We start from the raw sequence: 25,012 nt of genomic DNA on the forward strand, positions 1-25,012 counted from the left end.
ACTACAGGAGTTAATCCCATTCTCCCTGCTCTTTCCCTGCAGCCCTGTAAATTTCACCTTTTCAGGTATTAATCAACTTTCTTTTGGAAGTTACTATTGAATCTGCTTCAGACAGAGCATTCCAGATCATCACAGCTTGCTGCATAAAAATGATTGTCACTCCCTGCATGATTCCATGATTTGTCAGTTACCTTAAAAAAGATATACCATTAAACTTCAGTGCTGATTTGGTGTTGTGCTAGACATACTAAGTGGTCTTATAACGTGGAGACAATGCGAGCTGAAACTAAAGCTCCATGTTATATTATGACACGACACACTTTATTCCCAGTGTGTGTGCCATTTCTAACATACTTGTTGTACAATGAAGAGCAGCTTCATTGTGGAAAGGGATTTGGTTACATTGGAGGGCTGAACATTACAGTTTATTTCAATGGACAGGAAACAATGTGAAAAGGCTCAACATCTGAAATGTTCACATTTTCCCTGCCCTGATTTGATTTATTATTTATTGATTGAGCACAAAGCAAAGTATTTATAAACAAATTCTCACTTTTACTTATTTTCATGTCATTGTTTTCAGGCAAGAGCTGCACAATGGATTTATGTCAATCCCCAAGTTTTGAATATTGAGGTACTTTTTAAGTTACTACAGTGATGTGTGAAGATGGCCAGAAATTGAATAGAGATAGAAATTCATAAACATTTTGTACAAAATCATTAATTAATTCCTGATAACTGAGAACACGATAAATGAATGTTTCCCTCAATTACCTCTTATATCATGATTGCAATTCAAATTGTGTGCAGTCACCTACCATGGAAAAAATATTTAATAATTTTTAAAAAAATATTTGCCTGGAGTTAGAGAGTCAGATAAGTCACCTGTTAGTTTGTATTGCTGACGCCATGAGCAGTTGAGGTGACCTGTTCCAGCCCGACTGTTTTAAAATTTATTCTTGGGATGTGGGCGTCACTGCAAGGCTGCATTTATCACCCATCTCTGGTTACCCAGATAGAACTAAGAGGCTGGCATAGGACCATCAGAGAGTAACAACTTCAAATCTGGTTTAATGTAATAAACTCTCTTAATAAGTGCTTCACAGGGCTGCAAGAGTCAACCACATCAGTGTGACTCTCGAGTCACATGTCAGTAAGGATGACAAGCTTCATTCTCTAAAAAGGTCTTCAGTGAGCCAATCGGGTTTGACAGCTTTGTGGTCACTTTTTACTTCTACCAGCTTTATTTCCTGAATATTTTTTTTTTTAAAAAAGGCAACTCAAATTTTCAAACTGCTATGGTGGGATTTGAATTCTGCAAATTATTAGTCCAGTAAGATAATCACTACACTTCCCAATATGAACTGACTCTATTTGATATTAAAAGAAATAAGTTGTGCAGACCTGTACACATTCTGTTCCAGTTGGACAGATCTAATGCATTGAGTAAACAGTATGAAATTTCAGGTATTATTTTCCTTGACATTCAGTCTGCAGTAAAATCAAAAACACATTGGTATGACTCAGAAACTAAAAAATGAGGTTAGAAATTAATATTGGGAACTGGAAACACAAGAGCAGAAGCCCTGAGTTCCAACCAGACTGACCATTCTTTCATACCCAGTCTCTACTCATACTTGAGTTGTGCTCTCAAGATTGTCCAGTTCTAAGACAGGTTCTTAATGGAATACTTCACAAGGCAATGTGTGTCATTCAGGGAAGCCAATACATTTGTAGGAATGTAAATAAGACACACACAGCCATTTCCTCGTCATGCTAGAGCAAATTGGATCTGTGATGTTTTTGTGTTTTCTTCACAGCTAATGAATGGCAATATCGGGCCAATATTTGCTATTCAGCAAAGCTTATCAGTGCTTGACACGGTAAGTTATCAGCATTGAATCAAAAACAGCAAATTATGGAAAAACTCAGCAGGCCTAGCATCTGTGGAGAGAGAAACAAAGTTAACGTTTCAAGTCCGTACGACTCTTCTTCAGGTGCTGCTAGACCGGCTGAGGTTTCCAGCATTTTCTGTTTTTGTTTCAGATTTCCAGCATCCGCAGTATTTTGCTTTTAAATCAGTATTGAATGATTGTTTTTGTGAATAATGACAATTTTGTTTTCTGATTTTCTCCCCATTCCATGACACACATGCCCAGGTGCCAAGAGAAGTCAGGAAACCTGCTCTCAGGCCCACACTAAAACTAGTTATGAGAAGATGTAGGCTTCTTCCACTCTCTTTGATCTGTGGGGGATGGACTTGGCCCTTGCTTGTTGTTCTCTCACAGTGAGCCAGCTGAGAATTCTAACTTCACATGGTAACTGAGCCACACCATCACAGAATTGTTGCAGCGCAAGAAGGAGGCCATTCAGCCCACCGTGTCTGTACTGGCTCTCAGTGAGCATTTCATCGAGTGCCATTCTCCCACCTTCTCTCCGTACGTAACCCTGCACATTGTTTCTTTTCAAATAACCATCTAATTCCCTTTTTAATGCCTCGGTTGAACCTACCTCCACCACCCTCTTAGGCAGTGCATTCCAAACCACTTGCTGTGTGAAAAAGTTGTTTTCTAGCTTTTGCTGCTTTTACCAATTTCCATAAAGTGGTGCCCTCTGGTTCTCGATCCTTCTGCCAACAGGAACAGTTTCTCCATATCTCCCCTGTCCGAGCCTCTTGTGATTTTGAATCCTTCTATCAAATCTCCTCTCAGCCTTCTTTTCTCCAAGGAAAAAAAACTTCTCCAACCTATCTTCATAACTGAAGTTTCATATCCATAGGATTATTCTCATCCACACTCACTCCAACACCTTCACAGCTTTCCTAAAATGCAGTGCCCATAACGGCACATAGTGCTCCAGCTGAGGTCTAACTAGTGTTTTATACAAGTTCAACATAACTTCCTTGCTCTTGCGCTCAATGATTGAGTTAATAAAGCCCAGGATACTGTATGCTTTATTAACCACCCTCTCAACCTGTCCTGCCACCTTTAATGACTTAGGCACATATACACCCTGGTCCCTCTGCACCCCTGTACCCTTCATTTTATACTGTCTCTCCATGTTCTTCCTATTAAAATGTATCACCTGACATTTCTCCGCACTGAACTTCATCTGCCACCTATCCAACCATCTTGCATATGTCCTTTTGAAGTTCTACACTGTCCTTCTCACAGTTTACACAGCTCCCAAGTTTTGTATTGTCCACAAGTTTTGAAATTGCTCCCTGTACACTGCAAATGCTAGGTACTATTTGAACTTAAATTCCAATTTTGTTCATTTGAGACTTTAACCATACAGGCAACAAGAGACAGTTTGGTGAAGTAAACTTTATAGGAAACTTTAATAAATTATAAATTAATACTTATCACAGCTGGGCAGCAACTTTACAGGCATACTACAGTTCTTGTTTCCCAGTTCAGCTTTAGGCACAGGTCGACACTCAGTCTCTTTTGCCTCTCCATCACTTCTGTGGTCTTCTGCTTCCCTGTGGACAGCAGGCTCTATAAACTTCAGTTTCTAACCTGGTGTACATCCTGGTTAGTGAAAGCTGTTGCTTATTACCCCTTTCCAAGCCACAACCCACAGCGTGATCAATTACGTTATTGCATTCTGATTGGCCTGCACAAGGCGAGGCTATTTTCTAATTGGCTTAAGGGGTGTGTGAGCAATCTGTGATTGGACCTCAAGGGTGATGGTCATCGATTGATGTCACTTCCCACTTTCATCTTACTGGCTTCTTAAAATGACAATTACCTGTAGGACCATCCTCCTCAATGTAGTTTGTTTTTGTCACTTTCATGGGCAGCGTTTTCCCATTGGTGGGGGGGGGGCCCACTTGCCAATGCGTAAAATGATGTGTGGTGATGTCGGGGCGTGCATCCCAATGTCACCGCACGTCATTCTGATCCTCAGTTCGGCGGGTGCGCAGCGGAGTCAGCATATTAAGGCTTGTTAAAAACTAATTAAAGTTATTAACTGAGCTGTCCGTCCAACCTTAAGGTTGGGGGGGGCAGGCAAAGAGCCCCAGCGGCCATCTCATTTTTCTTGAAACCTCATCCACGGGCGGGATGAGGTTTCATGAAGGATTTATTAATTAAATAAAAATTTTTGAAAAAATGCATTGACATGTCCCAGCTCATGTGGCACTGTCACATAAGGGGAGATATCTTAAAATATTTTTTTTCCTTTATTTAAATTTTAAAACCTTAAATTGATCTCCCTGAGGCACCTCTGCACTCTTTCGTGCGCATGTGCGAAAGAGCACAGGGAACCACTCAGGGAATTCCCTCCCTCTACCCGCACAGGGAGCGCTCAGCACTTCTGGGCGCGCGTCACGATGGGCGGGCCTTAATTTGCCCGCCTACATAAAATGGTGGTGCATCCCTGGTCGGGGGCGCCGATTGGATTTGCGCCCACCCCCGCACAATCCCCCCAACGGGGGGAAGTTTCTGCCCGATGACTTCTTGCTAAGATAAAGGGATGGTTTATGATATTTTCTTTGCTCATTTGTTCAGGCTAGGGAAAGTGTGCTATCATGCCCTCATGAATGATACCTTGAGTTCATCGTCTCGGATTTTGCTTAATTGGTGCAGGTTCCTCAGTAAATCAGAACTTTATCAGTGACTGTTCTTAGGGGCCGTTTGCTAGCTGATGTTTTTCTCAGTTGGTTGTTGGTAATGTGGAATGAGTTACTTCACTTTTTAAAACAAAGGATAGAATGGAAAAGTTGCTTATGACCTTAAAACTATGTAGACGAAATATAGAAGATTACAAAGTACTCAGAATCACAGAATCACACAGTGCAGATGAGGCCCTTTGGCCCATCAAGTCTGCACCAACACGTGAGAAACACCTGACCTATCTGCCTAATCCCATTTACCAGCACTTGGCCCATAGCCTTGAATGTTATGACGTGCCAAGTGCTCATCCAGGTACTTTTTAAAGGATGCAAGGCAACCCGCCTCCACCACCCTCCCAGGCAGCGCATTCCAGACCGTCACCACCCTCTAGGTAAAAAAGTTTTTCCTCACATCCCCCCTCATGCAAAAGATTACAAAATAAGTAATACTTAAAAGTCATACAGACTGTGTATAAAATATAAATGCATAGCCATAATCTGTGTTCAAAATGTAAGGTAGTAAAGGCTCCTTATACATTCAGCTAATACATAGTCGTGAGTGATAAAAGTCTAAAACGATTATGCAGGTACAAAACTAATCACAAACTGTTACAAAAATTAACTCTAATACAAAGAATACATTGAGCCAAATGTAATTGTTTTTTTCCAGAACACTACAAATTAAAAGTAACTTAATGTGGGACAGAGCTGTTATTATTCTTTCCTCCTCTCTGCACAATAAATCCCTTCTAACTTTCCTGCGCTGATAACATCAGGTTTCGGTAAAGTTTTACGATGCGAGGGGATGTAAGTTCGCCGATCAATATTGAAGGCGGCAAATTCTCGCAATGTGGCTCTATGCTATAGAAATAAGCACAACAGGGGCCTCTTCAGCAGTTGTTCTGTAATTAACTCACTAGTATGTTACCTCTATTGTTTCTAAGATCCAGTGGTGCCTTTCTCTGTCAAATGAAGCTAAGCAGAGTCACATGATATTAAATGCTGAAGCCCTCTATTTGTTAAAGTTTAAAAAGAATAATATACTATTAGGTTAATCAATTAATATACTTTGATCGTATGATCTAAACTAAATCATTCAACAATATAATTTCCCCATAATACCAAGGTTTAGATCATTAATATATATCAGGAAAAGAAAGAGTCCCAATACCCGATCCCTGGGGAACTCCACTACAAAACCTCCTCCAGCCTGAAAAACATCCATTAACCATTATTCTATGTTTCCTGTGGGAAGGATGTAGAGGAACAAACCTGCAAGTAAATTACAGAGAGGTGTAAACATTATAGAGCAGTTATAATGGGGGATTTTAATTATCCAGATATAGATTGGGATAGTAGTAGTGTAAAGGGCAGAAAGCAGTGTATATGTATAATATGCGGAGGTCTGAGATTCACATTGTCCCATATTCGTAGATAAGCGGTGAACTGGAGCAGTAAGACAACGTCACTAGGAAGTCTAAAACGGGGGTAAATATTTTAGATGGGAATCAATTGTTTTTTGTAGAAGTGAATATTAAACACATGTAACTGGTTTTGATCAGCAGCCATAATGTGTTCCTTGCTTCCATAGATCCAAGGGCAATTTATTGCTTATCCTTGCATCTTTGACATGAAAACAAAGCTTCAACTATTGACTATGGAATCCAAGGGAAAGCAAAGAGTATGTATTAAACTGTCTTCTAGAAGCGTATCCGAATATTTGAATACCCATACACACCGTACAGACTGGTGCACATTTCAACATAGTGGCACTTCACGGACTTTAGGTTATGTCACAGATTGTAAGAGAGAAGCTTACGCTGTCCGCTAACTTTAGCCCTGAGTTTTCGTTGCCTGCAGTCCTAGCAGTTGTGTCAAGATTGATCAGTGTCCTCCAAGACTGATCCCATCAGAGTATGCATGGATGGCATTAGGAGTTGCTCATGCTAAAATATATGTATCTTCAGTGTCCACGAATCTCCCCTCTCATACAGACATGAAAGATCTCATGGCATTATTTGGTAGTATTTTGCAGTTCAGCTGGGGTCCTGTCTAAAATAGACTACCCAGCAGCATCACCAAAACACATTATGTGGTCATTTGTGTGCAAATTGGCTTTGCTTTTCCTGCATTGCATCAGTGATGACACTTCAACAAGTCCGACATTTTATGTAAAGCGCTTTGAGATCCTGGTTGCCCTGAGAAATGCTATATGAATGCAAGTCTTTCTTTCTTTCTTTCTTTCTTTCTTTCTTTCTTTCAGCTAGCACTGGAATTCCAGGTATCAAGGAAAACAGTTCTTCAGGATGCTCTGGAAGGCTTAAGACCCAGCAGATCAGCTGCTTGTCATCTTGCACTTCAGGTACAAAACTGGTTCATATTGATGAATGATCAGGGTTTTTTTCACATGTGAAATATATCTTGTATCTAATCATCAACTAGCCATGACTGCTTAGTTTTTACATGTTAATAGTTTTGCATATTAATCGATATCCATTGGTATTGCACACCAAGGCAAAAGGTGTAATTCAGCTCCCATTTTAAAACCTTTAATTTTAGTCAATAATTAGGCAAAACTTGCGGCAATTTGGGATACACAAAAGTTGAGTTAGTTGTGCCGAAATGATTTTCCACAGTACAGGCCCAGGAGATTGGAGGCTATTGCAAGCATTAGGGGGAATGGTGGGGTGGCGGGTACAATTTTTAAAATATATTTGTTCACGGGATGCGGGTGTTGCTGGCTAGGCCAGCCTTTATTCCCCATTCCTAATGGCCCTCAAGAAGGTGGTGAAGAACTACCTTCTTGAACCACTGCAGTCCCTGTGGCATAGGTACACCCACAGTGCTGTTAAAAAGGGAGTTCCAAGATATGGCCCAAAAACAGCGAAGGAAGGGCAATGTATTTCCAAGCCAGGGTGGTGTGTGACTTAGAGGGGAACTTGCAGATTCTGGTGTCCCCATGTATCTGCTGCCCTTGTCCTCAGTGGTAGAGATCGCAGGTTTGGAAGGTGCTGTCAAAGGAGCCTTGGTGATTTGCTGCAGTGCATGTTTTAGATGGTACACACTGCTGCCGCTGTACATTGGATGGAAGGAGTGAATGTTGAAGGCAGTGGATATGGGGTGCCTATCAAGCAGGCTTTATCCTGGATGGTATCGAGCTTCTTGAGTGTTGTTACAGCTGCATTCATCCAGGCGAGTGGAGAGTGTTCCATCACAATCCTGGCATACTATTGCCGGAATATTGTCAGGGCCCGTAGCCTTTGCAGTATCCAGTGCCTTCAGCATTGATATCACATGAAGTGAATTGAATTGGCTGAAGATTGGCATTTGTGATGCTGGGGCCCTTAGGAGGAGGCTGAAATGGATCAACCACTCAGCACTTCTGGCCAAAGATGGCTGCAAATGCTTCAGCCTTGTCTTTTGCACAGATGTGCTGGGCTCCTCCATCATTGAGGATGGGGATATTTGTGGAGCCTCCTTCTCCAGTTAGCTATTGAATTGTCCCCCACTATTTGTGACTGGATATGGCTGGACTGTAGAGCTTAGTTCTCATCTATTGGTTGTGGGATCGCTTAGTTCTGTCTTATCGCATGATGCTTCCGCCTTTAGGCATGCAAGTCGTCCTGTGTTGCAACTTCATTAGGGTGACACCTCATTTTAGGTATCCCTGGTGCTGCTTCTGGCATGTCAGCCTGAACACTTCATTGAACCAGGGTTGATCCCCTGGCTTGATGGTAATGGTAGAGTGGGGGATATGCTGGGCCATGAGATTACAGATTGTGGTTGTATACAACTCTGTTGCTGCTGATGGCCCACAGTGCCTCATGGATGTCCAGTTTTGAATTGATAGATATGTTCGAAATCTATCTCACTTAGCAGATAAGGACAGCAGATTGTTGAGGAATCTCTGGGAAGTTCCTTCTCGACTGTATACCACTGTGCTGCCACTCTGGTGGGTCTGACCTGTCAGGTGGGACAGCACATACCCAAGGGTGGTGATGGTGATGTGTGGGACATTTTCAATGGCAAGTTTATATAAATTCCCATTCTGAATGTGAATGGAAAAGTTCATGCAAAATTGTGCCAAAGAAGTGTCAACAAGAAGTAAGATTTTGTAGACAGGAGGAAGATTTTTAATGCATTACCATTGTAAGGGTAATAGATCTCCCATGGTATCGTATCTAAACTAATGTATGGTCCTATGGTGAAATGCGGTTAGAGGGCAGGCGGATAATTGTACCCTGGAGTGCATAAATATAATTTTGTCCCCACTTTAAAATCATATATTTGTCCCCTATTTTCATATTGTCATTAGATTTGACCTTCTTGTTAATTTATTGACGCGATGCGGGCATTGCTGGCTAGGCCAGCATTTATTGCCCACTCCTAATTTCCCTATAAACACCAAACACTTGTCGGTCTTGATTTTGTTTTGCTTTCCATTAGGTGGCATAGTTAAGAACTGATAAGTCACCATATATACCCAAGGCTGGTTGATCTCTATAGCAGAGAAAATAGGGAATCATAGTTAGGGTATCATTGTTAGCTAGTAATTTGGGAAACAGGGAAGTAGAGTTCAATGGAGCGCCTGACCATCTCTGCGGGAGAGGCTGAGGAGGTGGGAGATACAAAACTGGTGTTACTGTGCCACCACTGTTAAGTGGGTGTGATTATAGCGTGACATGTGTACACAGGCAGTTTCCATTATAAAAGTGAACATGGAAGGTTATAGTGGAGAAAGTTGACGAGTGCACACAGACATAAAGGACCTGAAAATCCAGAGCCATTGATCTATCACTCTGGATACGTCAGGGGTGGGGAGAAGGTATTAGGCAAGAGAAGAAGCTCCAGCCAGTCACTGAATTTAACATGAGCAACTTGGTCCAACGAGTTTTTGTCATGTTCATCAGCCGCATTGAGGTGATCAATTCTAGAGCCTGACTCAGAATTGGTCAGGAGTGCACTTCACGCTTCAGTCTTAGACTCCTAGGTTCCACTTCTGTCAGCAGGAGCCTGGTTGGGCTCCTTTCACCCGCTATGTCACATTGATAATGGAAACTGCCTATGTAAACTTGTCATGCTGTAATCGGTTAAGGTGGGAGGCAGGGACATAGTGGTATTGTCACTGGACTAGTATTTTGGAGACCCAGGGTATTGCTTTGGGGTTTTGGGTTCGCATCCCACCATGGCAGGTGGTGAAATTTGAATTCACTAAAAAATCTGGAATTAAAAGTCCCATGATGACAATAAAACCATTTCTGATTGTTGTAAAAACCCATCCGGTTCACTAATGCCCTTTAGGGATGGAAACCTGTCATTCCTTGCCTGGCCTGGCCTACATGTTACTCCAGACCCACAGCAATGAGGTTGACCTCTGAACAAGAGCAATTAGGGAGGGGTAATAAATACTGGCCTAGCCAGTGATGCCTACATCCCATGAATGAATTTTTTTTTTTAAAAATCAGTGGTGGCACTGTAATATCTGTTTTGCATTTCCTACACCCTCAGCCTCTCCCACAGAGGTAATCCTGAGTTCCTTTCACTTAATATATATGACACTTTTGTAAATTGCAATTTGGGGCTGAGGAAACTTCTTCACTGAGAGTCCCCTCCACCAGCCATACCCCGTCTGATGCAGGCGATGCTGTTTGGGGCAGATGAAAGTTCTGTTGCAAATAAGGCCTGATGCAAATTAGAAGCAGAGGCCTAGACCGGCCTGTCAGAGTGCCAGCCAATTCACAGAATTGCTATTGTCCTCCTGTCCAACTTATGTAGTTAGAATGTGCTGGAAAACCCCATTGATCTTCAGGTCCAAGGCTGTCAATGTTATATAAGCTTACAGTTAACTGATTTCCTATTTACAATGCTATGGAGATCGATCAGCCCTCTGCATATATGGTGACTTATCAGTTCTTAACAGCCAGCTAATGGAAAGGTTATTACTCAGTGAAAAAACAAGACCAACAAGCGTTTGGTTGTTTACAGGCTAGCAATACATCAGGAATGTGGAATTGTGTATGTAAATGTATAAACAATACTATATAAAAAGAGAGAGAGAACACCAAAGGACATTAGAAGCCAAAACTCTGAAATATTTTAGAGTGTTTTAGTATTTTATGCCTGATGCTGTCATTTCAGGTCAGATTTAAAGATGAAGCATGTTATGGCCCTGGGGTAACGCAGGAATTCTTCACCCTCGTTGCTCGGGAACTGCATAGCAACAGACAGATATTTCAGTGCTCTGAGGATTCAGGGCTGCTTTGGTTCCCAGACTGGGTAAGGCTTATTATACAGCATGACCCGTGAAGGTGGGCATCAGAAATTTCAAAAAGCACGCCGGCAATACTTTCTGCTGCCTTCTTTTCTACTTCTGATACTGAAGATAAGTGGGTTTTAATAGACAAACGGCCAAGTCATAATGTGGGGACCGGAGCCCTGGTGCCATGGAGTTATTAACATTGAAAAAAATATATATAAAGTGATGTTGCACCAACAATCCCTCCCGTTGGTAACCCGGTCATCTTGGTACCTGAGCAACTTGCCACGTCTGATGATTTAAGAAGTCCCTATGCCGGAAGAACCCACTCTCTGATTTCTCGTGATAGCTATGTTGCGACCGCAGCCAGTGTTAATCCGAGAGGGAAACTTGGCTTGTGGGCCGTCGCTTTTTTTTTTGTATTCTGAAACTGAGAAGAAGACATGCCTGCCTCAGCAGTAAGAGGTCCAGTAACACTTTTGGGATTTTAAAAATGAGAAGTGTAAGTTTTATTCACAAAAAAATAAAAGAAATCTTAAACACACAAGATTGCAGTTACACAATTAAGGTTAGCCTTACAAAACGTTCCCCCAAAACTCTCTACTTGGTTAACCCAAGAAGTAAACACCTTCCAGTCAACTTTCCCTTATAGGTGTTTAAATGGGAAATCCAGTAATATTACTCAAGGCAAACTGCTGTAGCTTCAATAAAGCTGTACCACATGACCTTTACCCTCTTCCGCTCTGCTGTGGAGTCCACTTCAGAATAAAACTGCTTGCTGTAGTCCAAGACTTCTCTTGCTTTGATGGGTGATTCAAACTGCATCCACTCTCATCCCAGTGTTCCACCTATCTCAACAGCTCAAACAGCTCCAGCTATCTCCAGCCATCTCCAGCTCAACAGCTTTCCACAGTAACTCTAATATACCTTTTTCCCCTTTCATCTCAGTCCCTTTGTTCTCACACCCCTTTGGAACTCAAACCCTTCCAAATATAAGATCTTTCATGTGTGCATCTTGTCTCTGTACTTGATCAATAAAATATCATGCCCCCACTACTTGTTTACCTATGAACTCCTGCAAGATGCAAACATTTTTCTTGTCACCTCTTTGATATTAAAACTACCTCTTTGATATTAAAACAACCTTTCAACTTATCTAAAAATGCAAATGTTAGATCTAACCTATTTACTGGTAGCTGAAATTAACACCTCTATCCTTTTCATGTTTCCAAACTCCTTGACAACCTGCCTCCTATCAAATTCTGCCCAGCTTAATTAAATTACGCATGCACACAAGCACACACACACACACACACAGACACGCACACACAGACACGCACACACAGACACGCACACACAGACACGCACACACAGACACGCACACACAGACACGCACACACAGACACACACACAGGCACACACACACAGGCACACACACACAGACACACACAGGCACACACACAGACACACACACACACAGACACACACACACACAGATACACACACACACAGACACACACAGACACACACAGACACACAGACACACACACACACACACAGACACACACACACACAGACACACACACACACACACACACACACACAGACACACACACACAAGCACACAAGCACACACAGACACACACACACACACACAAACACAGACACCCAGTGTTCTTTAGAAAATTACACTTTATTCCCCAAAATATATTTTAAAAATCCACTCTCACACTAGGGATGGGCAATGAATACCGACCTTACCAGCTGCACCCATGTCCCATGAACAATAATAAGGTTTTAAAACTGCCGCTCCATAGCAGTCCAGTGGGACTGTACAATTCCTATTTCCTGTGTGCAGCTTAAATACCAGCACTACTGCACCTCCAAATGAAACAAAACCTGAGCATTATACAGGTGGACTTTATGAGTACATGCTCGCAAAATTCCCAATATGCAGTCAAGGTTGGGGCTCCAGTAATGTACAAGCAGTGGAATGTTATTTTTCTTTATAAATTTTAATATTTTGGGGTTAAGCATTAGATTGCTGGGGTTGATAACAGATTTTATACTTCAGAGATGGATTGCCAAGAAATAAATGTCTTAGCAACTTAGCTATATAAAAAAAGTAATTGAAGAATTCTTAGTCTTGGGATTGTGACCATGGGATTTTTCTTCATTATGGCCTGACTTAGCTGCAAAAGAGATGACTTTACGAATTCTTGACAGGCATGATCCTATTTCCTGAACCATAATCAGTAAACCATTGGAAAATCCTACAGAGCTCATGTCCAGATTCCCACTATAAGCTCTTCTGGCAGGTGCTTCCCTCTGGGAACACTTAATCTGAAAATGTCCCTGTGGAGTCAACTAAACCTAGGCCTGAATATAATGGTGGGGGGGGGGGGGTGGAGGAGGTGGGGCTGGTTGGCACCCCCTTCCCCCCCCACCCCCAGAAGCAAAATCTATTTGATACCGACCCAGCTGCAGCCATAACGTGCTGTGGGCGGGCTAAACGAGGGCTGAGTGGGACTTCCACCCCTCGCTGGGGGGGGTGGGGGGTGAGGGGTGGGGAGGGGGTGGGGTGGTGGGGGTGGAGATTGCCCAGTACCTCCATCAGCCCCAGCAGCACCAAGAGCGCATTAGTGGACTCTGCCAGGTCTGCAAGAGGAGGGGGGATGAAGACCCGCAGAAATAGGTAGGTGCGGTTCTTGGACAGGGAAGGTTTCGACAATTCGGGGAGGGAGCCAGGGGATGTGGCCAGGGTGGGTTTAAGGCTGTGGGTGGGCTGAAGGTGGGGGCAATGCCCCCAAACCACAAAGCGTGGCCCCCGAAAATTGAGTCTTCCCCTTCCTTCCCAGCCTTTGAAGAGATTATTTTAAAACTCGGGCTTCCCACTCCTGCCTGACTCCCCACGTTAAACACCTTATGGTGTGGGCAGCATATTATCAGGGTCAATTGGCTTGGTAAAAATCCTAATTGACCCTTGATTGTCTATTTAAATATGGTGAGTGGGCTGAAGATTTCGGCGCCCACCCACCCCTTGTGTTATGAGGCTGAGCTTGGCGGTGGGGGGAAAGGTGGGGCACCTGAACTATTTTACATGCCCAGCCCTGCCAAAAACATGACCAGTGGGGGCATATGAAATGCAGACCCTAGATTCTGTTGTTACAAAATATTGTGCAGACTTTGCAAGGAAGGATTTCACAGTTTTTTTTTGTAATATACACAGGAACCAGAAACGGATGATGCATTTCATCTGGTGGGAATTCTCTGTGGACTTGCTGTATCCAATTGTTTTATTTGCAATTTTAACTTCCCGTTGGCTTTGTACAAGAAGCTACTCCACGTGCAGCCAACACTGGAAGATCTGAAGGAACTCTCACCAACAGAAGGAAAGTGAGTGAACTTCAAACAATGACATGACTTTTTAATCCACCAAATTAGCTAGTCTATAATATCAGTCACTTCTGTTAAATGGATTTCTCATCCTTGGTTCAATGACCTGGGGAAAATAAGACCGATCCTATTTTTCAAATTACCGCAATCAATTATGGCAAATTAGTCATAAAAACGGTGACTTAAAATGTAAAGTTTGCAAAACTGTTTCGATGAATACTTTCTAATCAATCAAAATTAACCAATTTGCAATTAGCTGCAGTCTTATACAAATGCTGCTGTGAAACTGGTAATACAATGACGAATCTTACTGCCTAACTTTCGACTTCTCTATCTTTTCTCGGTAAAGTTCACTCCAGGAGATCCTTGACTACGAGTACGATGACATTGAAGACATGTTTTGTCTGGATTTTACTGTAAGTTTACTCTTGTACCACATCATTAATCAGCTTCCTTTCAAATTATTAACAAATTGAACTAACAATGGAAAGACCACCATGTAGGCTGGAGGGGACAAAGGAATGATTCAGAATCAGCAATGCTCAAGCAGTGAGCACTCCAACCCAGAGGACCAAGATGACCCTCATAAGTTTGGAGAGGCAGAGGCGTCTGTCATGACTCCACAAGCAGCTCACCAATCCTGGAGACAAATTGTTCAAAAACTTTGCTGGTTGTGACCCTGCGGCAGGTGCTGGGGCTGGGGAGGGTATGAGATTGTAACCAGTTTGTCAATAATCTGAAAAAAACAATGACTTATTTTGACCAATTTGCTTTATGTGGTAATAAAAGATTAAGGGGAATTAATTTACTCCTCCCCAACGATGAAATCCTGCTTGTAAATGGGAATCCTGCTGAACTCCCGCACAAGTTAAATAAGGGGACATCTGCAATGACTTGGTCATAATCATTGGATGGATGGCAGGTGTCTACCCAAAGACCTTCTGAATGGTAAACTGGCCACTGGGCCATGACCTGCTGGACTTCTACACCTTCGCTATAAGGACACCTGGACGTGAGATATGAAGATGAGTGGATGAGTGAAGCTCCAATACCACTCAAGAAGCTCGACACCATCTAGGATAATGCAACCCGCTTGATTGGCACCCTATCCTACCACCTTAAACATTCATTCCCGTCACCACCAACACACAGCAGCGTGTACCATCTAAAAGATGCACTGAAGAAATTCACCAAGTCTCCTTTGACAGCACCTTCCAAGCCTGCGATCCCTACCATCTAGAAGGACGTGCAGCAGATGCATAGGAACACCACCACCTGCAAGTTCCCCTCCAAGTCACAGGCCATCCTGACTTGGAAATATATCGCCATTCCTTCACTGTCGCTGGGTCAAAATCCTGGAACACTCTTCCAAACAGCACTGTGGGTGTAACTACACCACATGGAGTGCAGTGGTTCAAGAAGGCAGCTCACCACCACCTTCTCAAAGGCAACTAGGGATGGGTAATAAATGTTGTCCTGGTCAACGAGACCCACATCCCATGAAAGAATAAAAAGAAAAGATGGCGGTCATTGACGCTGACAACTGGGAGACAGCTGCTGACGGCCAAGACCTATGGAGGCTGAAAGGCTGGAGGGGCATTGGAAGAGATGAGGAGAAATGGATAACTCAGTTGGCTGAGGAGAGGGTGCAGAGAAAAAGAGGCCTGTGACTTCTGCACCTTCTCAGTCTTTATCTGCAGCATTTCCACCCCCACCGCTTCCCCACCCTCAGGGGAGAACTCATCTCAGGGGGGGGGGGATTTCCTGGCCCCGCCCACCGCCAGGATCGTCCAGTCCTGCCGAAGGTCAATTGACTTTAGGCTGGGCTGCCGAATGACCTGTGGCGGGTCCCACCGCAATGGGGCAGGAAAATCCTGGCCTCGGAGAAAAATTCAGTGCATAAAGAGCCTAAATGAGTTGATTGGATTAAAATGAATTGTGTAGTTAAATGAAAAGTTAAATGTGATAAAGTTTGAGCTTATTGTAGAATATGTTTGTGAGCTGTAGACAAACCTGGAGAAAAGGTGCAACCCATAACTTTGTGAGTTTTATTTCTGCAGATATCCAAAAAATCAGCTGATGGGAGCAGAGTTATACTGGAACTCCTTCCTGATGGTAGCAAAATCCCTGTTCAAAAGCATAATAGGTAAATGTTATCCATTAATATAAACTGTCCAATTATTACTGAATTAATTTGCTCTTTGAGCTGCAGTTATAATAATATTCAATCAAATGCCGAAACCTAGACCACAGCATCATGTGTTTGTGCACCTAGCATTGTGTATTAATTAAGGATGGTTACGTAGGCCAGGATATTGAGGCCGGCAAGCGGGGGTGCAGGGTCCGCTCACTGACACGTAAAATGACCCGGGATTACGTTGGGCAGAACTCCCGACCTCACCCCGCGTCATTTCAATTTTCAGGTCGGCGGGGGCGCAGCCGAATCAGCTGTGCGCCCGCCGACCTGTCAATGGCCAATTGAGGCCATTTAAAAACTAATTCAACTAGTTCGTGGACCTACCCCTACAACCTTAAGGTTGGCGGGCAGGCCAAGAGCCCTGGCTGGCTTCAGAAAAAGCATGAAACCTCATCCACGGGCGAGATGAGGTTTCATATAGGTTTTTAAAAATTTAATAAAACTTTGATTGAAAGTGATGGACATGTCCCAACTCATGTGATAGTGTCACATGAGGGGACATGTCAGGGAAAATTTTATTTCTCGACATTTACCATTTTTAAATTTGGCGCCGATCTCCCTGAGGCAGCACTTAGCCTCAGGGTGATGATTGCACTCTTTCGCCCACGTAAAATGGCGGCGTTCCCCCGATTGGGGGCGCTGATCAGAAGCGCACCCGCATGTGCCCACTCCTGAACTTCCCCCCCAACGGGGGGAGGGGGGTGGTATTTCTGCACATAATTCAGTAATGCACATTGCAGTTATATCCCTTGTCTCTTGAAGGATATGCCTTGTTTGGTGGTATGGTTTCATATATATACTGTAGCATGTCTTTTAAGGAGATTTACTGACGGTGCAAAGAGACCATTGCTTTAATATCAGTATTACAATACATATATACTTTAAAAGGAAAAATTTGCAACGCTATGGGCAAAGAACATCAGAAGTGAGACAAATGAGATAGCTCTTTCCAACAGCCAACAATGACATGATGAGCTTCTGTGTTGTGTGATTCTGTGATTAATGAGAAATGTCATTCACCACACTTGGCGCGTGGTTAACATGTTAGACACTAACTTATTCTTTGCAGCAGTTTGATAAAACTGAGTGGCTCGCTCGGTCGTTTCAGAGTTAAGAGCCACAGCAACAGAAGTAGACCAGTCAACCCCTTAAGCCTATCCCTTGATACCCTTGTCTAATAAAACTTTGTGAATCTCAGTCTTGGTGTCAGACTGGAGTCACATATAGGCTAAACTGAGTAAGGGACTGCTCCTGCTTCTATTTCATATGTTCATATGTTTCCCTCCTAAGGCATATTAGTGAACCTGTTCAATTGGCACAATAATCAAACATCATCACAGTCACTCTTACTGGTAGAAATTTTTCATTCCCAGATGTTTGTTTAAACTAAATACAAATTCTCAAACTATTAAGCTGAACTCACATTCTTAGGATTACTGAGCTAATAAACTACCATAGCTGAGTTACTGGAAGAAGACGCGCTATTTTAGGGGAGATGGTGATATAGTGGTAATGTCACTGGACTAGTAATCTAGAGGCCTGGGCTAATGCTCTGCGGACATGGGTTCAAATCCTATCATGGCACCTGGTGGAACTTGAATTCAGTTAATAAATCTGGAATATAAAGGTAGTCTCAATAATGGTGACCGTGACAGCTATTGTCAAATGTTGTAAAAACCCATCTGGTTCACTAATGTCCTTTAGGGACAGAAATCTACTGTCAGTACCTGGGCTGGCCAACATACAAAACAGGAGCAGAATTAAGCCATTTGGCCCCTTGAGTGTGCTCTGCCATTCAATAAGATCATGACTGATCTTTTTGACATGTGACCACAGCGATGTGGTTGACTTTTAGCTGCCCTCTGAAATGGCCTAGCAAGCCACTCAGTTCAAGGGCAATTCGGGATGGGCAACAAATGCTGGCCTTGCTAGTGACACCACATTTCAATAGCAGTTGATGTGCCAACATGTGACTGTACCACCAAGAATCTGATAGGGAACAATGTGCCAATGATATTCAATTCAAGAGGAGCAGTGCCTTCGCGAAACTGGTTTTAGCTACTGAATGTGTTGCTCATCTCCAGTCCAACTCTACCTCACAGGAAACCATGGCAATGTGATGGATAAGGCGGAATGCGAACTTCTACAGAATTTTAGAGCTCTTTGCATTCTGCCGATATAAAACATCAATTAATGGACATTGGCTTGTATTCCCTTAAGTCTAGATTGTTCGAGGGGTCTTCGAATTCAGGTGTCATGTGTAAATAATGCATCTTCTAAATCTAATTTCTTTTTAAATAGGAAGCAGTATGTTGATGCTTATGTGGATTATAAACTTAACACGTCCGTGAAGAAAGAATTTGAAGCCTTTTCGCAAGGTTTCAGGAATGCGTCACTGCCGACTGTGAACGTATTCCAGCCTGAAGAGCTGAAGGACGTGATCCATGGAAACACCAATTATGAGTGGGAGCTGCTGGAACAGGTACTGTGCTGTGTTGCACATCTGCTTTGCTATGACCATGACAATTTCTGCCTTGTCTGTACAGGGAATGGATGCAGCACCACAGCCCATTGAACAATGGTCTATAAGACCTAACCACATCAGATGGTCTTCAAAATCCCTGGGGGCAATTTTAATTTGATCAGCCACACAATTTCAGTGGAAAGTACAAAGGGGCATGAGTATAAAAGGAAGAGGCCACTCAGCTCCTCTAGCCCGTTCCACCATTTAATTAGAACATGGCTTATCTATACCTCTGCTCCAATTTAACCAACTTTGGTTCACATTCATGGATAACCTTACCTAGCAAAAATCTGTTGATTTCAATACCAAATTTCACTTGAGCCAGCACCATAGCCGTCCCTGGTGTGTGTTCCAGATTACCATGATAGATCCTTCCTGAAGTCACTCATTAATGGCCTTACTCTAATTTAAGATTGTGGCCCCCTTAGTTCAGGATCCTCATCACCAGTTTAAATCATTTAGATCATCACTCAACCACCTAAACTCAAGAGAATACAAGCAAATCTATATTAATCCGTGTTTTATATCTATAGAATGCAAAATACCGTGGATATACACATACTGACAAAACAATCAGGAATTTTTGGGAAGTCTTTGAAAACCTAGCAGAGGAGAAGAAAAAGCAGTTTCTTGGTGAGTAAGCTTAGTGTGTTTTGATGGATATAACATTGGTGCATCTTAGCATGGCTCATTACCTAGCCAGGGATGTTTTTGTTAGGTACAACTGAGATTATTCAATTAATTGACCAAGGTGGATTGTTCTCAAGATTAAACAAAAATCATGGAAGATTACAGGATAAAAGGAAGCCATTTGGTCCTTAGTGCCAGCTCTTTGAAAGTGCTATCCAATTATCCCCAATCTCTTGCTCTTTCCTCACAGCTCTGCATTTTTTTTCCTTTTTCAAGCATTTGTACTTCCTCTTTTTAAAATCACCATTGAATGTGCTTCCCACATCCTTTCAGCCAGTGCATTCCAGATTGTATCAACTCATTGCATTAAATAATTCTCCTCATTCCCCTCTGGGTCTTTTGCTAATTATCTTAAACCTGTGTCCTCTGATTTCAGGACCTCCTGTCAGTGGAAGCATTTTCTCCTTATCTTCTGTATCAAACCCTTCAAACTTTGGAACACCTCTCAAATCTCCTTTTAACTCAAGATGCCCCGAGGAGAACAATTCCAACTTCTACAGTCTCCAATTAACTGAAGCCCCTCATCCTGAGATGATATTGACTATATCCAGCATTGATAATTATCAGTATCTACAAGATCTCTCATGTCGTTAGTTATAGGTTAATGCATAATGACACATTATGCTACAACACTGGCATCTACCTGGCAATGTGGAAAATTGCCCAGGTATGTCCTGTACACAAAAAGCAGGACAAATCCAAACCCAGCCAATTACCGCCCCATCAGTCTACTCTTGATCATCAGTAAAATGATGGAAGGGGTCATCAACAGCGCCATCAAGTGGCACTTGCTTAGCAAAAACCTGCTCACTGATGCTCAGTTTGGATTCCGCCAGGGCCAGTCAGCTCCTGCCCTCATTACAGCTTTGGTTCAAACATGGACAAAAGAACTGAATTCCAGAGGTGAGGTGAGAGTGACTTCCCTTGATATCAAGGCAGCATTTGACCAAGTGTGGCATCAAGGAGATCTAGCAAAACTGGAGTCAATGGGAATCAGGGGGAATATTCTCCCCTGGTTGGAGTCATACCTAGCACAAAGGAAGATGGTTGTGGTTATTGGAGGTCAGTCATCTCAGTTCCAGGACATCGCTGCACGAGCTCCTCAGGTTAGTGCCCTATGCCCAACTACCCTCAGCTGCTTCATCAGTGAACTTCCTTCCATCATCAGGTCAGATTTGGGGATGTTCACTGATGATTGCACAATGTTCAGCTCATTCAGACTCCTCAGATACTGAAGCAGTCCATGTCCAAATACAGCAAGACCTGGACAATATCCAGGCTTGGGCTGACAAATGGCAAGTAAAATTCATGCCACACAAGTGCCAGGCATTGACCATCTCCAACAAGAGAGAATCTAACTATCACCCCTTGACATTCAATGGCATTACCATCGCTGAATCTCTCACTATCAACATCCTGGGGATTACCATTGACCAGAAACTGAACTAGACTAGCCATATAAATATAAATACTGTGGCTACAAGAGCAGGTCAGAGGCTAGGAGTCCTGCAGTGAGTAACTCACCTCCTGACTCCCCAAAGCCTGTCCACAATCTACATGGCACATGTCAGGAGTGTGATGGAATACTCTCCACTTGCCTGGATGAGTGCAGCTCCAACAACACTCAAGAAGCTCGACACCATCCAGGACAAAGCAACCCGCCTGATTGGCACCACATCCACAAACATCCACTCCCTCCAACACCGATGCACAGCGGCTGCAGTGTGTACCATCTACAAGATGCACTGCAGAAACTCACCAAGGCTCCTTAGACAGCACCTTCCAAACCCATGACCGCTCCCATCAAGGGCAGCAGAAACATGGGAACACCACCACCTGGAAGTTCCCCTCCAAGTCACTCGCCATCCTGACTTGGAAATATATCGCCGTTCCTTCACTGTTGCTGGGTCAAAATTTTGGAACCCCCTCCCTAACAGCACTGCAGGTGTACCTACATCTCATGGACTGCAGCGGTTCAAGAAGGCAGCTCACCACCACCTTCTCAAGGGCAATTAGGGGTGGGCAATAAACAATGGCCTAACCAGCCCGTAAATGAATTTTTAAAATATGGAGGTTTGTGCCTTTGAGGGAATAACATCAGGCTACTGATTTAGTGACTGAATGTATGAAATTCCATCTGTTTTAAATGGCATAATGGCATACTGGCATTTTTGCTGTCGCTTTGGGGATCAAATTGAGTTTTAAAAATACGAATATACAACCAAATGGACCAGTTAAGGTAGACTTTGGGACACTGAATTTACTTGGCTTTGTGTAATAACTTCTAGTTCACCCACAGCAAACAGGTTTAAAGGTGAAGGGGTGAGTGTGTTGAGGCCACTTTGCTGATCCAATAACTGATCTCCATATTTCTGAATATGACTTTTATTTCGATGTCTATTCTTTCCTCATTCTCAGCCTTTCTGTCGGGAGGGGACAGGATCCCAGTGGGCGGGATTCAGAGTCTCAGTATTGCCATTATTAACACCAGGAGCAGTGAACCAGATTCCTCATATCCTCGTGCCTACACCTGTACCAGGACGCTGGACCTCCCTGACTACAGCAGCATCGAAATATTGAGAGAGAAGTTACTTCATGCAATGGAATTCAGTGAAGAATTCAATGCACAAGCGCCATAATGTTTTCAGCTAGCGAATGTGTTTAATTAATCTGAGAAATTTTGGCGATTGACTAAGAAAAACCTGATTAATGAAAATAAATGGTACTCTGGCACTTGTTTCATTGCAGCACAATAAACACCCTGTGATTGTGCAATGTTGCAGTGTTTCAAGTCCCTCGACTCATTCACAGGATGTGGGCATTGATGGCAAGGCCAGCATTTATTGGCCATCCCTAATTTTCAACTAGAGGGCGGTGGTGAGCCACCTTCTGGAATGCATCTAAGTGGTCTGCTGGGCCATTTCAAAGGGCAGTTAAGGGTCAGTCACATTGCTGTGAGTCTGGAGTCACATGTAGACCAGAGACAGGAAGGACAGCAGATGTTACTGAACCAGATTGTCTTTTACAATAATCCACTAGTTTCACTGTTCATTCCAGATTTATTTAACTGAATTTAAATTATTAAGCTGCAGTAGCGGGATTTGAAGCCACATCCCTGGAGTCATCCAGACCTGCTGGATTACTTGTCCAATTGCATAACTGCTATGCTACTGTATTCCACGTTCAGTCATGAACATGGGAGAGGCGATGGCGTAGTGGTATTGCCACTGGACTAGTAATCCAGTTACCCAGGGTCTGGGGACCTGGGTTTGAATCCTGCCTCAGCAGATGAGGGAATTTGAATTCTGGAACTAAAAGTCTAATGATGACAATGAAACCATTGTTGTAAAAACCCATCTGGTTCACTAATCCCCTTTAGGGAAGGAAATCTGCTGTCCTTACCTGGCCTGGCCTACACATGTGGCTCCAGATCCACAGCAATGTGGTTGGCTCTTAAATTAGGGATGGGCAATAAATGCTGGCCTAGCCAGTGACGCCTAAATCCCATAAATGAATTAAAAAAATGCCATTCAACTCGCTGTAGGGAAATATGCTAACTCAATGGAACCAGTAGATGGGGGATATGTTACATGCATTTGGGAGGAAAAGAAAAGAAGGTTTCGTGACTATTATTGGCATGACAAGTTTTTAACTTTGGCCTCATTCTGTGATAATAATACAAATAACTGAAGCAAATTCATAATCTCTTCAGAGAAATTGCTGTTATTTCAAAGTATACCAAGAGAGGAACAATGTAATGTCAAACCACATAGAATTACATTGAATATGCAGCACAGAAATAGGCCATTCAGCCTAACCAGTCCATGCCAACATTTCTACTTTACTTCAGCCTCCTTCCATTCTTCCTCATCTAACTTTATCAGCATAACTCTTTATTCCTCGCTCCCTCATATGCTTATCTAGCACCCCCTTAATTACTATTCACCTCAACTACTCAGTGTGGTAGAGAGTTTCAGGTTCTCATCACTTTTTGGTTGAAGAAGCTGCTTCTAAATTCTCGATTTGACTTCTTGGCAATTACATGATTTCTCAAGCTTTTCTCAAGTGGAAACGCACACTGTTGTGATTACTCTGTCAAAATCTCTAACAGACCTCTGTTTGAACATCCTTCTCTTTCCAAGAAAAAAGAACAACCAGCCTGTTCATCCTTTCCTGTAAAGTACACGTTTACATTTCTGGCTGTAAATCTGTTCGACACCCTCTTGAGTGCCTCTATATCATTTTTATAATAATGTGACCAGAACTGTACACACTATTCCAAGTGTGGTCTAATCCAGATTCAGTACAAGTTTAGCACAACTGATCTACTTTTCAATTCCATCCTACTGCTTGGTTCACTACCTCTTTGGCCGTATTAACTTGTGTTGCTATTTTTACTGATTTGTGTATTTATACTCTCAGACCCCTCTGCTCCCCTACCTCATTTTGATTCTTAATTTTCAAGTAATATGTGACCACCTTTATTTTACCAAAATGTAATATCTCTCAGTTATCTGAATCTCATTGTCATTGATATTTCCATTCTGCAACTTTATTCTGCATGTTAATATATATTCATTTGGATCAGAGACCTAATTTTTATCAATATTACATGAATCTAAAACAGCGCATTGTTGCTGTTAACGCACTTTGTGAAATGTAAATTATTTTCATATATAAACTTTTCATAGCTTTATTGGAATATTTGTAATTAAAATAAATGATTTATTGATTTTTATTCCTCATTGTGTCAGAGATGAGTTATTGCTAAGAGCATTCATTGGAGTGGAATGGTCAAGAACGTCTCTCACTCATTGTTTCCCTTCTACTTAACTGCTCCTTCAGTCTGTTGCCGATCTTACAAATTCAATGTAAAAACCTTCCGGGCACAAGCAGACCAAGTGACCACCTGGCTGCTTACAATTTCTCAATGTTGGGAACCTCCAAAGTATTGCTCCACACTTCCCAAGCTAGAAGATGGACACAGTCAGTGACAAGCCCTCACCACACAACAGTATTTAAATAGTTCTTTTTAAACATCTGCTCTAACCTCAACTTTCGAGGGACATAAACCTGATACTGTGGTGCTTTTTGTTTTGCTTCACAGTCCTGCTGGTGTCAGAGATCGGGTGGGAAAGAGGCACAATTTTACAGCCCTGTTTCGGTGGGGACGGGGCCATAAAATGTGGCGAGACATTATAAACCCCATTGACTTCAGCGGGAACGTAAAATCCCGCTGCCGTAAAATTCTTTGGAGTTGTAAGAACAAGAGGAGGTCTTTCGGCTAGTCGAGCCTGCTCTACCATTCAGTCGGATCATGGTTGATCTGTA

The 25,012-nt window shown here is 42.7% G+C and overlaps 1 protein-coding gene across 1 annotated transcript in view; it reads left to right on the forward strand.

The window, feature by feature from the left end:
- Positions 1-24,419, forward strand: part of LOC144668162 (putative E3 ubiquitin-protein ligase HERC4) — a 45,041-nt gene extending 20,622 nt beyond the window's left edge. Inside the window, exons 15-25 of the mRNA XM_078529937.1 lie at positions 584-634; positions 1,821-1,883; positions 6,210-6,299; positions 6,882-6,980; positions 10,757-10,894; positions 14,104-14,270; positions 14,620-14,686; positions 16,331-16,416; positions 18,769-18,949; positions 19,525-19,624; positions 22,100-24,419. Coding sequence (XP_078386063.1) covers positions 584-634; positions 1,821-1,883; positions 6,210-6,299; positions 6,882-6,980; positions 10,757-10,894; positions 14,104-14,270; positions 14,620-14,686; positions 16,331-16,416; positions 18,769-18,949; positions 19,525-19,624; positions 22,100-22,320 — 1,263 coding nt within the window. The 3' untranslated portion in view covers positions 22,321-24,419. The remainder of the gene's footprint in view (positions 1-583; positions 635-1,820; positions 1,884-6,209; positions 6,300-6,881; positions 6,981-10,756; positions 10,895-14,103; positions 14,271-14,619; positions 14,687-16,330; positions 16,417-18,768; positions 18,950-19,524; positions 19,625-22,099) is intronic.
- The last annotated feature ends 593 nt before the right edge of the window (positions 24,420-25,012 follow it).

The sequence above is a fragment of the Cetorhinus maximus genome, chromosome 1, assembly GCF_964194155.1.
Source record: "Cetorhinus maximus chromosome 1, sCetMax3.hap1.1, whole genome shotgun sequence".
In the NCBI taxonomy this organism is placed as follows: Eukaryota; Metazoa; Chordata; class Chondrichthyes; order Lamniformes; family Cetorhinidae; genus Cetorhinus; species Cetorhinus maximus.